General features: G+C 41.6%; 1 protein-coding gene across 1 annotated transcript; it reads left to right on the forward strand.

The window, feature by feature from the left end:
- The first annotated feature begins 520 nt into the window (after positions 1-520).
- Positions 521-16,613, forward strand: LOC131193007 (NACHT, LRR and PYD domains-containing protein 3-like). The gene is made up of 7 exons (XM_058172721.1): positions 521-2,567; positions 3,795-4,080; positions 6,103-6,123; positions 6,911-8,618; positions 10,722-10,805; positions 11,927-12,094; positions 13,968-16,613. The coding sequence occupies exons 1-7, from the start codon at positions 2,406-2,408 to the stop codon at positions 14,065-14,067; spliced, it is 2,529 nt and encodes an 842-aa protein (XP_058028704.1). The 5' UTR covers positions 521-2,405; the 3' UTR covers positions 14,068-16,613.
- Positions 16,614-17,247: the final 634 nt, after the last annotated feature.

The raw sequence follows: 17,247 nt of genomic DNA on the forward strand, positions 1-17,247 counted from the left end.
TGAATGACTACAGACCAGTTGCTTTAACATCTGTAGTCATGAAAACCTTTGAAAGGCTAGTGCTTTCCTACCTGAAAACCATCACGGATCCGCTGTTAGACCCTTGCAATTTGCATACCGAGCAAATAGATCAACAGATGATGCTGTTAATATGGCTCTGCACTACATCCTACAACATCTTGAGTCTCCAAAGACCTATGCAAGGGTCCTTTTTGTAGACTTTAGTTCAGCATTCAATACCATCATTCCAGACATTCTTCTAACTAAGCTAAACCAGCTACAGGTACCGGAACAGACTTGTAAGTGGATCACAAGCTTCCTAACAAACAGGAAGCAGCAGGTGAAGCTAAGCAAGATCACATCAAATACCTGTACAATTAGCACAGGGGCCCCCCAAGACTGTGTGCTCTCCCCACTTCTCTCTGTATACCAATGACTGCATCTCCAATGATCCATCTGTTAAGCTACTGAAGTTCGCAGATGACTGGGTCCCTCCTTGAAGGGAGCAATACAAAGTTCACATAGCACGGTGTCAAACTGGTGGCCTGTGGGCCGAATGTCATGTGCAGGCCACGCAGGCCCACCTCAGCTCTGCGAAGGGGGAAAACATCGCGATATGTCACATGACGGCAATATGACACCACGAGTTTGACACCCGTGACATAAACTGGCTCTGTGAGGAATATGCTACACATCTGATGATCAAAGTAGCTTGACACTCGCTCTATGTTGGATTCCAACTTTAAAACAGACTGTGTAGAGTGGAGGTGGTGGGGTTACATCTTGCAAGGGGAACCTGGGCAGATTTTGGGAACTTGGGAAAGTGGACAAGGCCCTCTCAGCTGCTAGTTTGGCCACTTATTAAAACTGCATTGGAGGGGAGGCAGGATTTTGTCTGGGTGGTAGTTTATGCCTCCTTGAATGAGGGAGTGGTCCTACCAATTCTTAAAAGAGACAGTGGTGCACCCCTTCCTCAAAGGACCATTGTGTGGTCCAACCACGTTTGACAGTTTCACCCACTCAGCTGGATGTCTGAGGCTCCAACAGATCACAGGAACAATATCGCAGCTCTCTGTCCAAAAGAGTGCAGTGTTAGGAATAGCTAAGATATTGCACCCTCAAATTCCCAGGCCATAGAGGGTCCAACATTGAGGAAGCCACAAATATAGGGTGAGAATGGTTATATGTATATATAAGTATAATTAAGTTTCTTAATGTATGAGATAAAATTATTCAAAATGCCTGCAAGCTGAAGAAAATAAACTGAAGCGACAAGATTTTGATTTTTTTAAACATGAGATTACTTTACAAAAAAGAACTGTATTGAAGTTTCTAAACAGAACTGTTGATAAAAATGGGAATTGGTTTAAAATGCAGATTTCCATTCAAAACTTACAATTTTGAAATGGCTAAGATACAAAATTTAGCAATTGGAAAGATAACAGCTGTCATCAAGAAAAACTTAAATAACACTGATTGGAACAGTTGGGAAATCAGAAGTTGAATTAATCGAGGAGGTTTCGTATAATATTTACACTTTAAAAATATGTATTCTAGGGTTTAAATTTCACCATAGGCAAAGAAGACTCCTCCTGGGGTCAATGCAAGGAATGGCCTTGGAAGATTAAAACAAGCAGACACAGCTGTTCAAGAAAGATTACAGTATGGGTGATAAGGATTGAAACAGAAGCAATCATAGAGAAAAAATTGGCAAGGTTGAGAAACTGCTGTATCACACACCAATTCCCACTGGAAAATTTCTGTCTAATTTGTGCCCAGGTTATGTTACTGTATATATCCCCTTTGTTCCCTGCCAGTGCACATATTTTATCACTTTTAAAGTCTAACATCCCTGCCTTCAAAATAAATAAATGTCTCTTTCGGTGGAGCAGTGCTGAGAGATGGAGAAAAAAAAAACACCTTATTTCGGGCCTGTGTAACCCCAAATGTTTTGCTTTCTGCGTCAGCTTCTCCTCCTCCTTTAGACTTTCATTTTCGTTCTTGAATGCCAGGCGGACTCCGTGATCTAAAAGCGACTGTGGATTGTGTGGAAATCCGGCTTGCTTTGCGCTGGTTCTCCCAAAGGTGCTTTTTCAAGAGGCAGCTGGACTTTCTGGGTTTTCCTTGAAGACGTTTCGCTTTTCATCCAAGAAGCTCCTTCAGCTCTGATTTGCCCTGGTTCGCTTCTCTTCGGCTGCCATTCCGGACCGGTGAGGCACTTGGGAGTTGCCCGAGTCCACGTAGAATTAGACTAAGCAAACCGCGGGAGCTCTGCTCTGCAGACGCTGGGTGGGGCCGACCTCGGTCTGTTTTGGCAGGGGGCCGTGTTTATCCGCAACGCAGTTCAGATAAACCCAGGGGTGCCGAGGATTGTGGCTGTTCCCTTTGTAGAAAATGCCTGAATTATGGCCCCTAGCATGGGAGGGAAGGGAGAGGCTCGTTTCTTGCCACCGGGGCAGAGGAGAGGAGAGGGGAGGGTCTGGCGCTGGGTAGCCTCTCCTTTGCCGGATCCACGGAGAGATTTTTCGACCGAGAGGGTCAAGGAGACCAAGCTGCAAAGCCATAAGGTACCTCTGTAGCAGCCATAAAGTTTGCATTTACCGTTATTTATGGCAAAGTTGGCTGGAATGAAGAAAGTAATGGTATTCTAGCTGATTTGCAAGGTCTGGGCTGCGCAATCCGGTTTCTCACAACTTTTTCAGCTGAAAAACTTTTTGAGGCTGTCCTTGCTAACCCATAGAGAAGCCCATGCTAGAACCAGGTAGTCCTCGAGTTACAGCAGTTCACTTAGTGATGGGTCAAAGTTACTGTGACAGTGAACAAAGTGACTTATGGCCATTTTTCACACTTATGACTGTTGCAGCATCCCCATGGTCATGGAATTTACATTTGGTTAGCAATAGCACTTAGACTTATAAAGACTATTTTCTTGGAAAATATAAAGGATAAACCTGGAAAAGGGGGCAAATGTTAAAGACAAGCCAGCGAAGGAGCCATTGCAGTGCTGCTAGATATTTTATAGAGGGAAGGTTTTTTTGCTTTTTATGCTTTTTATGCTTATATACATAGAAGCTTGGCATGACTAAAGTACAGACTGCTGTACAGATAGTCTTCGATTTATGACCACAGTTGAATCCAAAATGTCTGTTGCTAAGTGAGACAGTTGTTAAGTGAGTTTTGCCCCTCTTTAGGACCTTCCTTGCCAAAGCTGTTAAATGAATCATTGCAGTTGTTAAATTAGTAACATGGTTGTTAAGTGAATTTGGCATCTCCATTGACTTTGCTTGTCAGAAGATCGCCAAAGGTGATTGCATGACCTTGGGATAGTACAACGGTCATAAATGTGAGTCAGTTGCTAAGCATTTAAAGTTTGATCGTGTGACTATGGGATGCTGCAATGGTTGTGTGAGAAATGGTCATAAGTCAGTTTTTTCAGTGTCGTTGTAACTTTGAATGGTGACTAAACTGTTGTAAGTTGAGGACTACTTTTACTGCTCCAAACCAAACCAAAGGCCTGGTTAAATATGGCCTCAGCCCAGGTTCCTTTTCTGTTCTTGTTTTAAAAGAAGACAAGACATGATCCCAAGCCTGGCCCTGGTTGGTTTGAGTATGAATTGAAACTCAGACATGGTTGGCGATTAATGAATGCAGGGTGGTTAAATGCCTCTTCACTACAGGCTGTAATTTGGGTATTCCTGTATTCCACCCATCTGTCAAGATTATGCAAAATCCTTTCTGAATCCTAACATTTACTTTGTTTTTTTCTGGCCTCTTAAAACATGTGGCGCTTGTAGCTTGCCTATCACTTTACAATGGACACTGGAGGAGGAAAGATGAAGGACTTGCTTGTAGATGCTTTAGAATGTCTTGAGGAAAGAGACTTTAAGAAGTTTAAGTCTAAGCTGCGAGATGTAACAGTTCCTCAGGGAAAGAATATTCCACGTGGTCGGTTGGAAAATGCAGACTGGTTAGATCTGGTGGAGCTCCTTGTCGAATTCTATGAAGAGAAAGCTGCTACACTAATGATAACTATCTTGGAAGACATGGGTTGCAAGAAAAATGCTTCCAATCTCAGCAAAGGTATGGATGTGCTGAACCATAATTAGAGTTGCAATATTTAAATCCAGATTGGGCAAGAGTAATATAGCATGGAAAATCTGTCTGTAGCTGTTAGCTGTACCTTAAGGGAGGTTTTTTTTTATTTTATTTTTTTTTATTTTGTCACACAGTATATATAAATAAATAACTATACAATATATAAGCATGTATATAAGTATGAGTATGTAATAACTATATTAATTGGATATAACAAAAGGAAACAATAGGACAGGAACGGTAGGCACGCTTGTGCTCTTATGCACGCCCCTTACAGACCTCTTAGAAATGGGGTGAGGTCAATAGTAGATAGTTTTTGGTTGAAACTTTTGGGATTTTGGGAAGGAACCACAGTCAGGTAGTTTATTCCAGGCATTAACAACTCTGTTACTGAAGTTATATTTTCTGCAATCAAGATTGGAGTGGTTAACATTAAGCTTAAATCTGTTGTATGAAGTAGTCTTCGACAGGAAGGACATTGTAATAGATGATTCTATGAGTTAAACTCAGGTCATGTCGAAGGCGGCGTAGTTCTAAATTTTCTAAACCCAGGATTTCAAGTCTGGTGGCATAAGGTATTTTGTTGTATTCAGAGGAGTGGAGTACTCTTCTTGTAAAATATTTCTGGACACGTTCAATTGTATTGATGTCAGAAATGTGGTATGGGTTCCAAACAGTCGAGCTGTATTCAAGAACTGGTCTAGCAAATGTTTTATATGCTCTGGTTAGTAGTGTAGTGTTTTTGGAGAAGAAGCTACGCAAGATTAGGTTTACAACTCTTAGAGCCTTTTTTGCGATGTAGTTGCAGTGGGCTTTGGCACTTAGATCATTTGATCTAAGGTCTTTAACAAGGTCTTTAACAGGGTGGGGGTCATCTGTAAGGTAATGTCCATCAAGCTTGTACTTTGTGTTTATGTTCTTTTTTCCAATATGTAAAACTGAGCATTTGCTGGTTGAGATTTGGAGTTGCCAAGTTTTAGACCATTCGGTTACAAAGTCAAAGTCTTTTTGAAGGGTAGTTGTATTGTTGGTGGTGTTAAATAGTTTGACATCGTCAGCAAAGAGAACACAATTACTTGTGATATGGTCACAGAGATCATTAATATACAATATGAAGAGTGTTGGTCCAAGAACGCTACCTTGGGGAACACCACTTTTGACAGGAACAGGATTTGATAGAGCATTGCCAATTTTGACCACTTGTTGTCTGTTTGATAGGAAAGCTGTTATCCAATTGTGGAGGGGTCCTGAAATGCCTAGGATTTTAGTTTTAGGAGAAGTTTATCATGTACTACTGAGTCAAAAGCTTTATAGAAGTCTATGTAGATTGCATCTATTGCTTTGCCCTGATCAAGATTTGTAGTCCATATGGTTTTGCAGTGAAGAAGTTGTAAGTTACAACTTAAGTTACAACTGAGTCCCTAGGGAGATAGGGCGGTATAAAAATATGAAAAATAAATAAATAAATAAATAAATAAATAAATAAGTAAGTAAGTAAGTAAGTAAGTAAGTAAGTTACATGATAGATTTTTTCTGAAACCAAATTGTTTATTAGAGAGTAGGTTGTTTGTTTCTAGGTGGAGGGCATTCACTAAGAGAATACATATTTGAGTGAAGGAAACAGTGTGACTGCACCTTTCTCTTCCGTAAGACTCTAACTCAAACATGTTACTTTTCTGTGTCCTGACACCTACCATGCAAAGCCAAGAAAACCAAGACACACGGTGAATTCTAGTCCTGCCTTAGGCATGGAAGCTTCCTGAGTGACTTTGGACCAGTCACTCTCAGCCCTAGTCACTCACAGGTTTGTTGTGAAAAAATTAGTAGGCAGGAGTATTAGGTATATTTGCTGCTGATTTAGATATATTTGCCACTGAGAACAAGAAAGAAAGAAAAAGAAAAGAAAAGAAAGAGGAAAGAAAGAGAAGAAAGAAAAAAGAGGAAGAAAGGAAAGAAAGAAAGAGAGGAAAGAAAGAATGCTAATTAACTCTTGTGTTTTCTTTTCAGAGCTCAAGGATCAAATTCAGGGTATGTGAACATCTCATTATAAGGCATTGCAATTATTTATATAAATGTATATAAACCTAAGATAAATGCATAATTTTCGTCTTTATTTTGGGAGAACAGTTACGAGATTTTAGAAGAATGTATAAAAACTTAACACTTGGAACATATTTGAAGTAGAAAACTAAAAACAATCTAAAAATTTCAGAGATATAACTAGTTAATTAGTTCCAAATTGGTATTCGTCTGTGATACTATTGGAGTAACAAACAAATGATAATTTAGAGACCTGTGCTAGGGAGAACAGGTCTAAGCTTAATTTTTGCCACAAAGCTAACAAATATTAGGGTCTAAGTAAGTCTACTTCTATATATGATGAATGACACAAGCTCTGTAAAACAGGGTGGATCTAGAATATGGTAATTTAAAAAAACCTATATTAGAATGTGTATGTACCCAGCCTATTCTGAAATATAATATAATACATATGCAGATAAGCATGATATCTGCTTCAGGATACTTCTATTGCTTTTACAATTTGAACAAAACAAACAAGCACAAAAAGTTGTTGGAGGAATCAGTAGTAAATACCTGTAAAAGCTGCCCTCTAGAAATATTTGACTCTCATAATCCCTAGTGCCTAGTCAATGTAGCCTTTGCTAGAAGGTACTAAACTGTGGAAGAATGATATAGATTGCTATGAAGAAAAAGCCCTGTGAGATGGAGGATCTTTTGCGATAGACCATTTAGTTAGGAACAACAATCATGCTAGATGATGGGGCCTTCTCTTTGTTTTCTGGTACTTTCCTAGGTTACAAAAAAAAGTATGCCAAGTATGTGAAGGAAGAATGCAAAAATATAGAAGAAAGGAACAGTCTGTGTGGTGAGAGCATTCCTTTGAATTCATGCTATGCAGAGCTGCTTATTATCAAGAAGCATCAACCCCAAAAGCAGAAGGAGCATGAACTCCTTGCCACTGGCAGGATGCATCTGGAAATCCGGAGAACCAATAACAATCATTTATCAACGGACATTGAAGATTTATTTGAGCCTGATGAATCAGGAATTCCAAAAACAGTGGTGTTGCAAGGACCTGCAGGGATTGGGAAAAGCATGACTGTGCAGAAGATTATGCTGGACTGGGCTGATGGGCAGCTCTATCCAGATATGTTTGATTATGTATTTTGCATTCGTTGCAGGGAATTGAACTTTGCTGAAAAAGTCAGCAGCTTGGCTGAACTTATTGTTGAGCAGTGTCAGGACAGAGACGCCCCAGTGGAAGAAATCTTAGCCCACCCTGAAAAACTTCTCTTTATCATTGATGGTTTTGATGAGCTTTCTCGCTTTTTAGAATCCGAAGGTAATTTGTGTGAGAAGCCTAATTTCAAGGTGCCTTTGGAAAGTATTTTAATCAGCCTGCTGAGAAAGAGACTCTTGCCAGAGTCCTTTCTCTTAATCACCACAAGGCCGGGTGCTCTAGAGAGACTGCAGCAATACTTGAAGTGTCCCAAGTTCACCGAGATCGTTGGCTTCTCTGAAAAAGGTCGCCGTGAGTTTTTTTCCAAGTTTTTTGAAGAGGAGAAGAAAGCCAATATTGCCCTGAGATTCATTGAAAATACTGTTGCAGTGTCCACCATCTGCTTCATCCCAATGGTGTGCTGGATCATTTGTTCTGTGATTAAAATAGAACTGGAAACTGAAGATGAGATTGCAGGCACCTTAGATACCACAACAAAAGTATTTTTGCAGTTTTCTCACATTCTACTTAAGCACGATAATCCCAGATGGAAAACCTCCCCTCAAAATGAGCTCAGAAAACTTTGTTCTTTGGCCAGAGCTGGCATAATGCAACAAAAAATCGTCTTTGAAGAGCAGGATCTCAAAGAACATTGCTTGGATGTTTCGGCTCTTAAGGACCTCTTTTTAGAGAAAAGAGCTTTCAGGACAGGTTTGGGCAGGCGCAGTCTCTACAGTTTTTTCCATCTCTGTTTTCAAGAGTTTTTTGCTGCCATGTGGTATATACTGCCAGCGGAATCAACAGAAGAGATGGATCACATTATGGCCGACCTGCAGAGAGTATTGGTTGAATGGGAGATGCCAAATAATCAACATTTTGCACTAACTGTATGTTTTATATTTGGCCTGACAAATGAAAAGACACACGTCTTCTTTGAGCAAACCCTGCAATGCAAGACGTCTGACCTTGTAAAGCCTCTCTTATTACAGAAAGCAGAAGTAGTAGCTGTTAAGAAACTCGTTCAAAAACACTATTCCCTGCTAAATTTTTTTCACTGCTTGTTTGAGAGCCAGGAGCCAGAATTTGCAAAGCGTGTGATGCATCACTTCCAAATTATTGACCTTTCCTACAACACGCTGTCCGAATTAGACTGCAAAGTCTTGGCATTTTGTCTGCAACATAGTACAATTGAGGATCATTCCCTTATCTTAAATATCTGCAGGTTGAAATCTCATCACATCAAGGCTTTGGCTCCAGGAATTAAGAACTGTACAACGCTAGAGTAAGTGATACATCCTTTCCAGCTTCCAAATTTAAACTAAAACTAAAGCTGAGATTTTTAAGAGTTTTTCATGTTTTGATCCTGTTCTTCGCTAATTGTGCCTTCTTCTCACATTTTGAAAGAATCATTTATGATTTTGTCCTGCAGAATTATTATATACACAACAGTGTGAAACCACAGCTGACAGTTCTTTAGCTGGTGTTGACCTCCATACTCATTGAGTTCTTCCCAAGATGTTGTAATATAACAGCATAATATATGTGCAGACCAAAGCAGTGTGGCCTTTTGTAACTGACAGATGGAAATTTGGTCAATGTGTAGATTTTGTATTTATTTATTTATTTATTCGAATTTTTATACCGCCCTATCTCCCGAAGGACTCAGGGCGGTGTACAGCCAAATAAAACATAAGAGTAATACAAGTAAAAACAACAATTAAAAAACGTATTAATTAGGCCGAAATTAAAATATCACTAAAATAGTATAAAACCCCATTAAAACTAAATTTAAAACTAAAAACCCTAGGCTAGCCCTGCGCAAATAAATAGATGTGTCTTAAGCTCGCAGCGGAAGGTTCGGAGGTCGGGAAGTTGCCACAGCCCTGGGGGAAGCTCGTTCCAGAGGGTGGGAGCCCCCACAGAGAAAGCGGTGTCGCCAGTCGGCACTGCCTGGCGGACGGCACCCTAAGGAGTCCCTCTCTGTGAGAGCGTACGGGTCGGTGGGAGGCAATCGGTGGCAGTAGGCGGTCCCGTAAATAACCCGGCCCTATGCCATGGAGCGCTTTAAAGATGGTAACCAAAACCTTGAAGCGCACCCGAAAGGCCACAGGTAGCCAGTGCAGTCTGCGCAGGATTGGTGTAACATGGGAGCCACGAGGGGCTCCCTCAATCACCCGCGCAGCTGCATTCTGAACCAACTGCAGCCTCCGGATGCCCTTCAAGGGGAGCCCCATGTAGAGAGCGTTGCAGTAATCCAAGCGAGATGTCACGAGCGCATGAGTGACCGTGCATAAGGCATCCCGGTCTAGGAAGGGGCACAACTGGCGGACCAAGCGAACCTGGTAAAAAGCTCTCCTGGAGACGGCCGTCAAATGATCTTCAAAAGACAGCCGTCCATCCAGGAGAACGCCCAAGTTGCGCACCCGTTCCATCGGGGCCAATAACTCGCCCACAACAGTCAGCTGTGGGTGCAGCTGACTGTACCGGGGTGCCGGCATCCACAGCCACTCCGTCTTGGAGGGATTGAGCTTGAGCCTGTTTCTCCCCATCCAGACCTGTACGGCTTCCAGACACCGGGACAGCACTTTGACAGCTTCGTTGGGGTGGCCCGGGGTGGAAAAGTACAACTGGGTGTCATCCGCGTACAGATGGTACCTCACCCCAAGGCCACTGATGATCTCACCCAGCGGCTTCATATAGATGTTGAACAGGAGGGGCGAGAGAATCGACCCCTGTGGCACTTCACTTGTGGGGCCGACCTCTGCCCCCCTGCCAACACTGTCTGCGACCGATTGGAGAGATAGGAGGAGAACCACCGATAAATGGTGCCTCCCACTCCCAATCCCTCCAATCGGTGCAGCAGGATACCATGGTCGATGGTATCAAAAGCCGCTGAGAGGTCTAATAGGACCAGGGCAGAGGAATAACCCCTATCCCTGGCCCTCCAGAGATCATCAACCAACGCGACCAAAGCCGTCTCCGTGCTATACCCGGGTCGAAAGCCGGACTGGAACGGGTCTAGATAGACAGTTTAATCCAGGTACTGGGGAAGTTGACATGCCACCACACTCTCTACAACCTTCGCCACAAAGCGAAGGTTGGAGACCGGACGATAATTACCTAAAACAGCCAGGTCCAGGGAAGGCTTCTTGAGGAGGGGTCTCACTACCGCCTCTTTCAAGGCTATCCAAGTGTAAAGTGCTATCCAAGATTTTTTTCTCTATGGTGCACAGTGTGCCAATAACCACTGGGGCCATCATAGCTAGTTTATACCATAAGGTTTTAAATTAATACTTTGTGATCTCTTTCAGTTTTTTGTCTTCTATTCTATCCTTTGGTATTGCTACATCAATTATCCACTTTCTTCTTTTTAATCATGTTGCAGGTTTGGAGATAACAAACTTGGAAACTCGGGAGTGAACGTTCTCTGTACCATTCTGAAGCAACTGGGTAATGTGGCTAATTTAACGTGAGTAATAAGGGAGCAAAGGCACATCTAAACAGTTGGGTGCATAATTTTGTCTCGGAAGAATTGGGTATCCATCCTGATAACTAGCAGCCAATTGAGTGAAATTCTAAAGTAAGTAATTAGGCATTAGTTACTCAGAACTGATGTTCAGAAAATCAGTTAATCAATGTGAATAGTAAAGAGCAAGGCAGAGGTGAGGAGAGGAGAGGATGAGCCATTCCTAGAGAACTCCAACACAGCAGCCAACTATTAAAAAACATATAAAAAGCAAGGATCATCTTCAATTCCAGGCTACACCTGAAGGCCTGCCCTCAATAAACGGAGGTAAAGGAATTCTTTGCTTGGATTTTTGCTTTCTGTCGCTTACAAAAAAAATTCCAATGTTCCTCTTAAGCTGGGTGAAGCATAACTTAATGAGGAAGTCTAGGTATTTCTTGTGCTGAATCTTCAAGTCTTTTTTGACCGCATGATGTCCACAGGAGCTTATGGATTTTTCCTCATTTAGTAACGTATGACATGTGATAGTTCTATATATAGTTCTATGTTGGTACAGACCTGTGTTATGACCACATGCAAATGAGATGGACTTTTTTCACAGGTTCCCAGGGAAGTGCTTTGAACACTTTTATGCATAAGGATTTAACAATGACTCTAGTCATCAATATTGCAATACAAAGGTGTGTTTGTGTGTGACTGTATTTTTTGTGAGATCTGTACGTTTTTAGCCTGGGAAGGGATCAATAGCATTAACTGCCTACTTGGCTTCACAGTGAGCATAAATGACAAGGTGATTTTTCCCCGAGTTTAATTGATATACACCAACACCATGCATTTATCACTTAAGGGTACAAGCTAGATAGTGTTGGTGTTGGCTTGTCTCTGTGGTAATATTTGCTGAATCAAGTCTAAGGCATAAGGTAATATTCAGATCAGGAAGGCTCTGTCACATCAGCCAAGGGTTAATTCAAATATAATTGGTTAAAGTGAGGTAGGGCTGGAGAGTGCCATCTGTAATAATTTGTCACACACACATACATGAATTTATGTGTGTGTGTTCTGATTTTGTTATCAAAAAAGATTGAGCAAACTTGTAATGTGGCTTCTAATTTTCTTTTTGCCAGACTTGATCGCAATTACCTCACAGATGCTTGTGCCCAAGAGCTTTGTGCTGTTCTCAGAACTAGTCACAGACTTTACAGTTTAGATCTTCAAGATAACTCCTTCACAGAGAACTCTGTCCCATTCATCCAAGACTTGATGAAAAATTGCACCACCTTGACTATTGTATAGTGAGTATTGATAAAGCTGAAAGACAACATTTGGCTTGCCTTCTGGGAAGTGGATAATGTTATTCTGCAGTTGTAGGTGCTGAGACCTACTGGAATGTTTGTGTTGGCTATCCTGTGGTACACATTGGGTTGAGCATTCCAAAGAGTGGGAGACTTAGTTACAGTGGTAATGGGAACACTAATTGGAAGACTGGATTAGGGACACATCATGATGGAGGGAATTTATCCTGACTATGGCAGGAGATCCTATACCACTCCAGACAAGTGGTTTCCAGTCTTTTATTGAAAACTTCCAGGGATGGAGCACCCATCTGGGAGCAAGCCTTTCCACTGATTATACTGTATTTTTTGGACTATAAGATGCACTGGTGTATAAGACGCAGCAAGATTTCAAAGAGACAAGTAAGAAAAAAAGAGTTTTCTTCCCTCCTCAATCCCCAGGAGCACTCTGCAGGCCACCCAAACCCTCTGTGCTTTTGTTAAAAACGGGGTGCGCAGAGGATTTGGGAGGCCTGCAGAGTGCTCCTGGGGGTTGGGAGAGGGCAAAGATGCCATTTTTGTGAAAAACAGGCAAAAAATGGCCCTGTTTTTTGCAAAAATGGGGGCATTTTTGCCTTCCCCAGCTCCCAGGAACACTCTGCAGGCTCCCAAACCCTCTGCGCACCCTGTTTTTGCAAAAAAGGCCCATTTTTTCCAAAAATGGGACAAGCAGGGCGGGACTTCAGGAGGCCAAAAATGGCTGTATTCGGTGTATAAGATGCACCAACATTTCCACCCTCTTTTGGGGGGTGGGGGAGTGTGTCTTATTCTCCAAAAAATAGGGTAATTGTTCTCACTGTCAGGAAATGTCTCCTTAGTTCTAGGTTGGATCTCTCTTTAATGATCTTTCACCCATTACTTCTTGTCCTGCCCTCAGGTGCTTTGCAGAAGAAATTCCAGTACCTTCAAATACTGGAAGACTGCTACCACAACATCCCTAGTCCTTCTTTTCTTTAGACTAGATAATCCTAGTTCCCTTAATCACAAAGGTTCATACTGATAAAATATGTGAAAAGGGAAGAAATAAAATGGCAAGTTTGGAAAAACCAAAAATTAACAAAAGAATTACATGTTAAGTTGTTAACGATTATACATTAGGGCTGAGTTTCCTTTGAGATATATTTAAACTATGGGAAGCTGAGAAGGTTGCTGATTGCAGGAGGGAGAAACAGAGAATAGTGTAATGGAATATAGGCTCCTTCATCCTTCCTAACTACATATGTGCAGGATGACCATTGCCACCCATGAGCCTATTTCCAAAATTCTCATTTGAAACAATGTATAAAGCAAATTTTCCTTCATGAAATTGAATAAAATCTAGTCTGGTAGGTTATAGTACCATTAAAGCCTATTAGGGATGCATGACAATCCATACAGGTAGTCCTCAACTTACAACCATTCGTTTAGTGATTGTTTGAAATTACAACAAACTGAAAACAATAATTTATGACTGGTTCTCAGACTTATGACCATTGCAACATTCCATGGACACATGATTCAAAGTTGGACCGTTGTCAACTGGCATGTATTTATGACAGTTTTACTCTCCCGGATCACGTGATCACCATTTGTGACCTTCCCAGCTGGCTTCTGACCAGCAGTCAATGGGAAAAATTGGATTCACTTAATGACCGCACAATTCACTTAATTGCAATGGTTCACTTAATAACTGTGGCAAAAAACAGGCATAAGATGGGGTGTGACTCATGTAGCTCCCTTGCTTAACAACAGAAATGTTGGACTTAGTTGTGGTCATAAGTCAAGGGCTACCTGTACAAAACTGTGGCCTCATCTCCAGCAGTTCATTGTACTTTCTGTTTGTGTATCTTTTCAGTTTGTCTTCAAATAGTTTTAATGAAAGAGGACGAAGATGCCTGGATCTGCAAGCCAAGAAGATAAAGGAATCGGGACGTGACTTTTTGTTATGGATGTGACTGTACATTAAATATCCCCTGATATTTAGGGAAATAGCAAAATTATTTGACCAAACTTTTAACCATTGATTGTAACCCAAAGGTGCTTTTTCAAGAGGCAACTGGCCTTTCTGGGTTTTCTTTGAAGACGTTTCGCATCTCATCTGAGAAACTTCTTCAGCTCTGAACAGATACTAAAAGCAAATATTTGGATTATAATATCACTAAAGCTGATTTTATTTAGATGTATTTCCAAGGTCCCTTTTTGTGGCCAATTTACCTAGTATGTAAAGTATAAATATCTAGTGAAGGACTTTATTACAATCAGTACACAATGGTGGATGTTCCTGTGAAATGTTAATACTAAATGAAGCAATCTAAGACAGCGTCTCCAACCTTGGCGACTTTAAGCCTGGAGGGCCTCAACTCCCAGAATTCCCCAGCCAGCAAAGCTGGGGGATTCTGGGAGTTGAAGTCCTCCAGGCTTAAAGTCGCCAAGGTTGGAGACCCCTGATCTAGGAAACCCAGTTTTGTCATTATTGTATTATTTAAATTGTATTTGTTCCAGTTATTTTTTTCTGTTTAATTGAATACATGTATGATTATACTGTCTGAGGTCAGCTGCCAATGAGAAAAATTTGAAATTGAGCTGCTTAGTGTATTAATCCACGAAAACTAAAACTATATAGATAAAAAACAATGAGACAGTTAATATCACAGAAGTGAGTAGAACCTACTAGCACATATCACAGAGATAGATCAGAACATCATAGGACATCTTGGGGTATTTTGTAATAGATTGCCTCCACTGTGTAGGATTTAAATTTCTAATATAAAAATGAGCTATTATATCATAACCTCACATTATCTCTTTGCCAGATTTAGTGATCATCCCCTGCAAAACTGAACAGCAGCTCTTTGCCTTTAATCAATTATTGCCAATTATTTTCTCTGACAGACAATCTGTCTTTAAATAGAATGATATGAAGGAATGTTAAAGTGCTTCTGGTCAGATAACAAAACCTGCCTATTTTCATAGAACCCTGGGTGCTGGCTTGTTGATCGAATTTTGTAATGGAATTATGAAACTTTTCAAATTCCCATATCCACTATTCCCTCCTCCCACTGTCAATTACTACTGACAGCAAGGAATGGAGAGAGGTGCTTGGGCATTTCACTTTGCTTCAGTTACCTAAATAAGATTGGTGATTTAGATCAGCGATCACCAACTGGTGGTCCATGGACCACTGGTGGTCCGCGAGAAAGTTTTGGTGGTCCACAGAAAAATTATTTGCATTTTTTATATTGCACTAAATCAGGAGTCCTCAAACTATGGCACCTGGGATGGATACATGCAATGAACGTTTGTGTTGCTGGAGAGTGTCTCCCCCTTCAGAGTCTTTTTGTGTGGGTTGGAGGGGGGCAGAAATTCTGACTTGGGGTCTGCTTCAGCCTCCTGGTGGGGGACTTTGGACGCTGGTGGTGAAGAGCCAGAGGTCCTTGTTCCAGTGGGACTGCCTCATGGCCTGGAACTGGCTGACCATCTCAGCCCGCTGAGTCTCTAGGCACCAGTACCTGGCCTTCCCACACTCCCACAGGTCTTCTCTTCCCTCTGCTTGGAAAGCCTATGCTCCTGGTCCTCAATGAGTTGCTTCTGCTAAGCCTCTTTCTCTGTCAGATCCAATTTGAACTGAGCTGTTTTGCCAACTTTCTTGTGGTGGCTGCTTAGTTCCAACAACTGCTTCCTATTGGGGCCCTAAGCGAGTAGGGGCTGGGAGGGGAGGGGCAAGTAGAGGCCTGCGAGGTGCCCCTCGATGTGAGTGACATTTAGTTGGCCATGCCCATTCAGTCACATGAACACCTAGCCACACCCACCCAGCCGGTCATTAGACAGATCATATTAGTGGTCCATGGGATTTAAAATTATGAATTTGGTGGTCCCTGAGGTCCGAAAGGTTGGGGATCCCTGATTTAGATACTATGCACCTTGACTTTGCAGCAAAAGGACAGGATCTGGTGGCTTGAAGCAGGAACATGTCTTAGGCTTATTTTAATAAAATTCTCTTTGTAAAAAAAGTTAAGTTGCTTCTCTGTAAAAAAGTCTACCTCATCTTTTAAACACATACAAAAAAACCACACATCTCAAAATTGTTTGAAAAGTTCCTTTCCCATTACAGTCGAGAAGGAACAATATCCATGTAGCTCCTTTTCCATTTGCTGTTCCTGCCATGGAACTCCTATTTATCGTTGTTCTGAGTTCACAGAATTCCACTGTTTTGTATTCCGAAATACATGTCTAATACAGCTTTAGTTTCCACAAGATCAAAAATTAATCAATTCATCAATCAAATCAAGAGCAGTTCACCTTCATTTTACTATGATCCTGCTATCATAGTTTGAACCATAAAGGCATATATTACACCAAAACTAACAACTATATTATGGTCTGGTTTACGTAATATACTAAGACATCAGTGTGATCTATACAATATAGGATGCCATAATGTATTTTGTGGCATAACGTGTGAATTCAGCCACTGTGGTTTAAATGTTTTATCATCATTCAGACCACAGTTATTTAGGTTCACACAACATAGTAAGCCATAAATTGAGGTCAGTTTTCATTTAGCCAGTACAAAAAAAAAAGACAAATGTGGATAGGGCTAATGATTTAGATTAAAATAACCAGTTTTATTTTTCACTTGGTTCACTCATGAAGTATAATTTGTGAACCAGACACTGAGATTTACTTTTTTAAGAAACAAAAATTCATAGGTGATCATTTATGTTTGAACTCTGGAAGGTTAGAATATATTTGTGGGGTGGTGGCGGAGGGGGACTTACTTTTCTTACCCTGATGGCAAAACTCTGGTGGAAAACACTGTGCTGCTGTCCGCCGATCGGACGGATTACTTAGGCGGTATCCTTTTTTACGTGCTCAGGTAATGCGTCTCGAATGATCGGGCTACCTCACGAGAGCTAAAAGCCAAACGTTTTGGGGAAGCGAGAGCATCGTCTGCTAGCGAGCTGCAGGGTTCTCCCCGAGGAGGCAAGGGACAAGGGGTCAGGCACGGCCGCGGTGTGTAGGGCGCCGCTACTTGCTCGCGGGAGATCAAGCTGGCTCTCGAGGGCGGCGCTGCCAGTAGAACGAGGGAATCCACCCGCCCAGCCACTGCGGTTGTGCCGCCGCTTGGTGTGTCC

This window comes from Ahaetulla prasina, chromosome 2 (genome assembly GCF_028640845.1).
Source record: "Ahaetulla prasina isolate Xishuangbanna chromosome 2, ASM2864084v1, whole genome shotgun sequence".
Lineage (NCBI taxonomy): Eukaryota > Metazoa > Chordata > Lepidosauria > Squamata > Colubridae > Ahaetulla > Ahaetulla prasina.